Source organism: Lolium perenne, chromosome 2, assembly GCF_019359855.2.
Source record: "Lolium perenne isolate Kyuss_39 chromosome 2, Kyuss_2.0, whole genome shotgun sequence".
Classification (NCBI taxonomy): domain Eukaryota; kingdom Viridiplantae; phylum Streptophyta; class Magnoliopsida; order Poales; family Poaceae; genus Lolium; species Lolium perenne.
Window position 1 is genome coordinate 313,583,770 of NC_067245.2, and position 7,280 is coordinate 313,591,049.

Genomic DNA, 7,280 nt, shown 5'->3' on the forward strand with positions numbered 1-7,280 from the left:
AGAGGTGATCTGCCTCAACGTTGCCTGCTTGAAAGATTCAGCTCTGTAGCTCTTGGCACAATCTCGACCAGATGAACCGAACAGATTAACTAATAGGGCAGACACAAATAGCAAATCACTGTGTACAGATATATTAGATAAAACACAGTAAGTTGGCAAACTAAGCAATTAATTTCCTACAAGCCTGTCCTCACGATTGACCAGTACAGAGGGCCAATTTCCGCATGCCAACGGCAAGAACCGAAAGCACACAACACATTCTTCATCTTGTGCCACCAGGATGTGATATCTGCGGAGCAAACAATTTCATCAGTCAAACCAACTTGTACAATTCATTAGAGAAGTCGTAGAAGTAACATATTAAAATTTGGTAAGTAAAAATTAACATCACTACTACTGTGGACATTGTGCCAAGAGCTCCAGAGCTGAATCTTCTCAGCATTTTTGGACAGAACCGACATTAGAAAACATAGAACAGCTACAGAAGGCCAGTTTAATTTACAAAAAATAGTGCTACACCTTCAACTCTTATTGTCAGCAATTCTCAAGTTTTTGGCTACATCTGGTATTATGTATCAGTGAAGGTTAAGAGATTAGTGGTTCAAAAAGAGCTCCATTAGAGGGAACTACTGAGCATCCCAGCTTATCAAATCTTTTGAAATATTCCTTGTCATTATGGACTAAGGGATCATGGAGTAGAAAAGCAGAACCACCTGGTCTCTAGCTTACAGGCATACTGTTTACAAACGTATGAGCTAGCTGGCCACTAACAAATCGAATTTAGTTAAACTCATGTAGTAGTAGTTTGATGCCTCAGCTAACGTATCGTGCATCACATTATTTATAGACACTTCCTTCAGCCGAAAATGGATGCTATTTTCTCTCTCCACAAGATCAAAAACAATAGTTTGACCACTAGTTTTAATGATAAAAATATTATATGTTAGTAAAAAATGCAACTAGTGATGAAAGCAGTATTTATGATGAATATGGCCATGTCATCTCGATCATGGGTTTACAAAAGTTTAAGCATCTAAAGTGACCAGAAGTGGAGAAAATAGACCGTCCACAAAATATAACTACATATAGTTATGAATAGGCAAACCATGTTAGTGGATAATAGCCAATTGCATATGCAAGTTAGGGACCGACAGATCTGCTGAGAAAATATCACGGTTGACCAGTAAAAAGGAAAGAGTTACATTTTGTTCAGATAAGCTTACCTGCTTAACCGTTCATCACAATAGCATAATTAACTGAACAATCAACCTATGTTTGCTGCAAAAGATCAGCAGCATGTTCATCACCAATGCTTGTTTCTGCAAAGCGCAACAAGTCAGCCAATGCCATTCCAACAAAAAGACAAATAGATACGAGGAAGGCATCAATGAGATTTATAGCAGCTGTTATTTGAAGAAAAACACAACTCATTGCTCATACAACATTAGGAAAAGATAACAAAAACCACAACTATTGTCAAATTTAAAGAATGTAGAGGGAACAATATATACTGTTCAATATAGTACAAATGAAGAACATACACTCAGACCATTTACTGGTCAGAAGATACAAGTTACCCAGAATTTTAAGCTCGTTCGACGCCATATCAAAAATAAAATAAAATAACATACTAATAAAATCGTAGCACAAAAGTAATGATGACTACTTGGATTTAGATTATCTTCAAATAATTTTAGCCAGAAAAATGAAATGAACACAATTACTTTTCTAAAGTAAATTGGACTTGGAGCTCTCCTTATGACTCTCCTAAGTCCTAACAATGGTTTAATGAAAAAGTATTCTTAAATTTCAAACAAAATCACCATTATGGATTTAATGCTATTAGCAAGATTAGCCGGGATAAATGATATTGAATTACAGAAATAAAACTAGCTTTAAGCAAAAATGTACTTATTGGGCATTTGAGCTACCTAACTGATATTTCAGTTGGTTCAAGCTAGTTTTTGATTTAATTGTCTTCAACTTTAAACTGTTATGTATTTATCTTGTGGAAAAACTGCACAACAGCTATGAACAAAACCTACCATCATATGATTCTTGCATATGTTGTCAATAGGAAATAATATACCAATCTTGGTGTTCATTGTTTTTACTGCATTTGCATGGATATTTATGTAATAAACTGATAAAGACAGTTTTCTAGCTCTGACTTGGGCAAAAAATACAGAAATGAACACAATTACTTCAAAGTAAATTGGACTTGGAACTCTCCTTACGACTCTCCTAAGTCCTAACAATGGTGTAATGAAAAAGTATTCTTAAATTTCAAACAAAATCACCATTATGGATTTAAAGCTATTAGCAAGATTAACCGGGATAATAAATATTGAATTACAGAAACAGAACTAGCTTTAAGCTTCAAAAATGTACCTATTGAGCATTTGAGCTACCTATCTGATATTTCAGTTGGTTCAAGCTAGTTTTTCATTTAATTGTCTTCAACTTTAAACTGCTATGTATTTACCTTGTGGAAAAACTGCACAACAGCTATGAATGAAACCTACCATTATACGATTCTTGCATATGTGAATAGGAAATAATATGTCAATCTTGGTGTGCATTGTTTTACTGCGTTTGCATGGATATTGATGTAATAAACTGATAAAAAAATTGTTAGCTCTGACTTGGGCAACAAAAATTACAGAAATGAAGCTAATAGTAGACCAACTGCAGCCCACCATGTGGCTAAATAGCACTAAAAAAATACAGATTTATATTTCTATACAATAATCATTACATAAAACGTGATCACACAAGAATTGGAACAGAAATACTATAGAAACAAATTTCTGTATGTTCAGGAGGTGATCAGGCAGCAAAAGGACAAGAGATATGACGCTACTTCAAATTGTTAACTTAACACAAAAGGGTGTGAACCGTATTCTGCCAACAAATTATTGAAAATTAAGATGATTTTGTTGTAACCGATATGTGAAGGCATTCTATTACCTGAAGTGTAGACACTTTCAAATGGATGACAATTAGAAGGTAATATGCTTTCGCTTAGTTTCTTGAACTGCAACGACTCAAGATGGACCATATAGAGGATGCCACATGTCCACAGGAACAACACATTATTTTCCTCAGCATAGCCTAGTATTATTACTGATACTCGTTGTGACTCTAGGGAAAGCAGCTTGTCCAGTTCAATAGTTGTCGCGAGTGCCCATGAAGCAACACCATCACAATCAGTCTTCATCTTCCACAACTGAATGCTGGTGTCCATCGAAAAGAGTAAACCAAGGCTACCACCCTCTGCCCTCATATTCCAGAAGTGGCCATTTTCAAGCATATGCAGTGGTGGCACCCGTATCACAGCTAGGCTTTGCTTCCCCAAATCAAACTCGAGAATTCCTTGAAAGTTCCCAGCAAGCACCCAGTAAAGGGAATTCCCAGCAAGCACAGCGGGCTTGCCAGTAAAAAAGGTGGATACTTTAGCAAAGTCTTGAAAGATGGGATGATCACTCCTGGGAACCCCCAAGGGAAGCGGTGTTGAGATGAGATCGCCCCAGAAGCCGGTCTCTGACGAGTAGACGCAGGCGAGAGCTCGTCTGCGTTGCTTGTCCTGGTTGTCTGCCACCGTCAAGACCACCTGGAAGTGGGCGCCGGCGCGAAGCACGGCCCCGTTGATTATCGTCTTCTCGGCATGTGTCGCGATCCCCGGTGGAATGGTGAGTCGGTGCTGGCCGCTGGTGATAGGATCCCACACCAGTATCTGGTCGGGCGTGAAGTTGACGATGAGCACGAGGCCATGGCGGCATCCCAGGGACATGAAGCGGTCGCCGTCGCGGCGCTGCAAGGAGAAGCGCCCGGGCGGGACGCGGTCCGGGGCCTCTAGGGTAGGCACGAAGGTGGGGACATCGTGCTTGTCGAAGAGCCCGAGGAGCGGAGGGCTGCGGCGGTGGTGGCGGCGGAAGCGGCGGAAGAAGCCGGGGTCGGAGGCGAGGCCATGCCAGCGCTTGCAGACGAGGGATGCGCGGGGGAGGGAGGAGGGCCGCGGCGGGAGGCGGAGGAGGATCTCGGAGAGGAGGTCGTCGTCTTCCAGCGGCGTCTTCACCGCCGGCGAGCGGGGGCGGCATCGGGGGCTGCTCATCTCGCCCTACTCGCTGATTATCTGGGAGACGGACGGGATGTGGTGGATTCGAGTCGATCTGATGCCTAGAGAACAGAACGCGCGCCGGTGAGCTGGGGAGGCGGCGGCGGCGGCGGCGGCCGGCGGAGGGTGGCCGTCATCTCGCCCTGCAAGACGATGCGGGATGTGGTGTGGTGGATTGTGAAGTGATGTGTGGGCCGTAAAAGTACCGTGTAGACCTGGAGAGCCCAAAACTGGATTATGAAAGAAAAAAAAAACAAATTCACGTGAATTTTTGGCACACATTTAATGTGGTTTTAGCTTCATGAAAATCGTCCACGTGACAAAGAGGTCCTAGGAAGCTTGTCTAGACCCTAGGGGTGCTTTGTTTGGATTTGTTCTAAAGATGTGACACAAATTTGGTTCACTTTAAATTGCAAGGAAGAACGAGACAAATAATTAATCATCCGATCATGTTAAATAGTCACCGATACATCATAACGTAATATATTTATTTTTAAAATTTGTTATGTATATGACTGGTATTTGTCTATTTTACTATTTTTTGGACAAATCTAGCTCGTGAACAACTACTTTGTCGAATGGGGTTTGGTCATTCGAGATGCTCATGGTGATGTGAGAGGAGCAGGTGCTGGTCGAATGGAGGCTATGGGAGGGGCAACACACGCGGAGGCGGAGGCATGTAATTAGGCGTTGCAGCAAGCAACAAACTTGGGGATGGCAAAAGTTATCATTAAAACAGATTTAGCTAACCTGATTAGAGCAATTCAATTGGACAAGTTCTACCGCGCCTCTAAGAGGGTTATCTGCCGAGGTATCAGAGTAAAATTCCTGCCAGTTCCAGATGGAATAAGTATGTTCCACGTCAAACATAAATTACTTCGTCCAACATTCGGTGTATCACGAGAAGTATTTTGTCTGCCAGTTCCGGATGTCTCTCGACATATTTATGGACATTGTGAAGTGTGTCAAGCTGCACAACCTGCTTGGGTGCCCTAAAATACAACGGCGTTAGGGATGCTTGAATACTTATGTTTATATTTTTTACTACCTAAAAATGGCTAAATCTCCTTACCTACATTTCAAGAATGTTCAACCGAATAGCTTAAGAAAATCCATTATTTAGAAACATGATACATACACAAAAGTATATACACACATCTTTATAACACGCACGCACATCCTACTCTATGAGAACATCCGAGAAATCGAGTTGATATGTCTTGAGGTTGATGAACGTGAGCTTCACCATGGATCCGGCCAGTTATTACACTCTTAACTAGACTCTCCATCAGAACTTGCTAGCTCTACATAAGGTATCGGTGACGCTCTGAATAAAACTTGCCGCAACGATCCGCATCTACGATCGTGCAACGACGTCTTAGCTATGATAGCGCCAGCCATGACGATGACATGCACGTATATATGCGGAGCCTCGGCCCTGGAATCTCCACGACGGGGGAGCAATCATGGATTCACGGTGGCCGGTGGAATGGAGCGCCCGGTTGTTCCAACCTAAATTTGTGCATCCCAGATTCAGGTTGCAAGTTCACATCACCTCCTCTCTAATTAAGCTACACACGATTACATTATAGATCAGGTCTTATTCTTAGGCGCTAAATAAATAAAAATCATCTCTTTCTCTATACATGCGCGAGGAAGATGCATGCATCGTCCTTTCTGATGCTTAGTTGTACTAACCATGGACAATCAAGTACTATTAACTGTTGGGCTATGTTCCTCCACATTGAGGCGTGTTGGCAGCTCAACATCATCCTAGAAAGTCCAACACGTATGAACCGTTCATCGAGGTTTCACATCCAACGGTTGTGCTACCTCCTTGAGAGGTAGATAAGGAGAAAACCTTAGCCATTCTTGGTGGCAGTAACTGAGAGAGTAAGAGCAAGCTAGAACGTGGCTGATGAAGAAGAAGAAGAAGAAGAAGAGTACTCAGTGAGATTGTTCCTTACTCTGAGTACTTCAATTTGGATATCTGGTTTGAAATTTGGGTTAAAGGAGAATCAGATTTGAGAGCGGTGAACTCAATACGGACTGTTGCAGTTGGGAGACGAACAAGTTGATGGCGGCGGAGTGTAGTGCGGCGCAACACCAGGGATTCCGGCGCCAACGTGAAACCTGCACAACACAACCAAATTACTTTGCCCCAACTTGACAGTGAGGTTGTCAATCTCACCTGCTTGCTGTAACAAAGGATTAGATGTATAGTGTGGATGATGATGTTTGCAGAAAATAGTAGAACGAGTATTGCAGTAGATTGTATTCGATGTAAAGAATGGACCGGGGTCCACAGTTCACTAGTGGTGTCTCTCCCATAAGAAATAGCTTGTTGGGTGAACAAATTACAGTTGGGCAATTGACAAATAAAGATGGCATGACAATGCACATACATGTTATGATGAGTAGTGTGAAATTCAATTGGGCATTACGACAAAGTACATAGACCGCTATCCAGCATGCATATATGCCTAAAAAGTCCACCTTCAGCTTATCATCCGAACGCCTTCCAGTATTAAGTTGCAAACAACAGACAATTGCATTAAGTATGGTGCGTAATGTAATCAACAAATACATCCTTAGACATAGCATTGATGTTTTATCCCTAGTGGCAACAACACATCCACAACCTTAGAACTTTCTCACACGTCCTGCATTTAATGGAGGCACGAACCCACTATCGAGCATAAATACTCCCTCTTGGAGTTACAAGTAACGACTTGGCCAGGGCCTCTACTAATAACGGAGAGCATGCAAGATCATAAACAACACATAGATGATAGATTGATAATCAACATAACATAGCATTCAATATTCATCGGATCCCAACAAACGCCACATGTAGCATTACAAATAGATGATCTTGATCATGTTAGGCAGCTCACAAGATCCAACAATGATAGCACAATTAGGAGAAGACGATCATCTAGCTACCGCTATGGACCCATAGTCCAGGGGTGAACTACTCACACATCATTCCGGAGGCGACCATGGCGGTGAAGAGTCCTCCGGGAGATGATTCCCCTCTCCGGCAGGGTGCCGGAGGCGATCTCCTGAATCCCCCGAGATGGGATTGGCGGCGGCGGCGTCTCTGGAAGGTTTTCCGTATCGTGGCTCTCGGTACTGGGGTATTCGCGACGAAGACTTTAAG

General features: G+C 42.3%; 1 protein-coding gene across 1 annotated transcript; it reads right to left on the reverse strand.

Annotated features, from left to right (window-relative positions):
- Positions 1-72: 72 nt before the first annotated feature.
- Positions 73-4,282, reverse strand: LOC127336788 (uncharacterized). Its single transcript, XM_051363629.2, has 3 exons — positions 2,971-4,282; positions 1,224-1,319; positions 73-289 (listed from the first exon to the last, which is right to left on the reverse strand). Exons 1-2 carry the CDS (start codon positions 4,112-4,114, stop codon positions 1,270-1,272), a joined length of 1,194 nt encoding a protein of 397 aa, XP_051219589.1. The 5' UTR covers positions 4,115-4,282; the 3' UTR covers positions 73-289; positions 1,224-1,269.
- Positions 4,283-7,280: the final 2,998 nt, after the last annotated feature.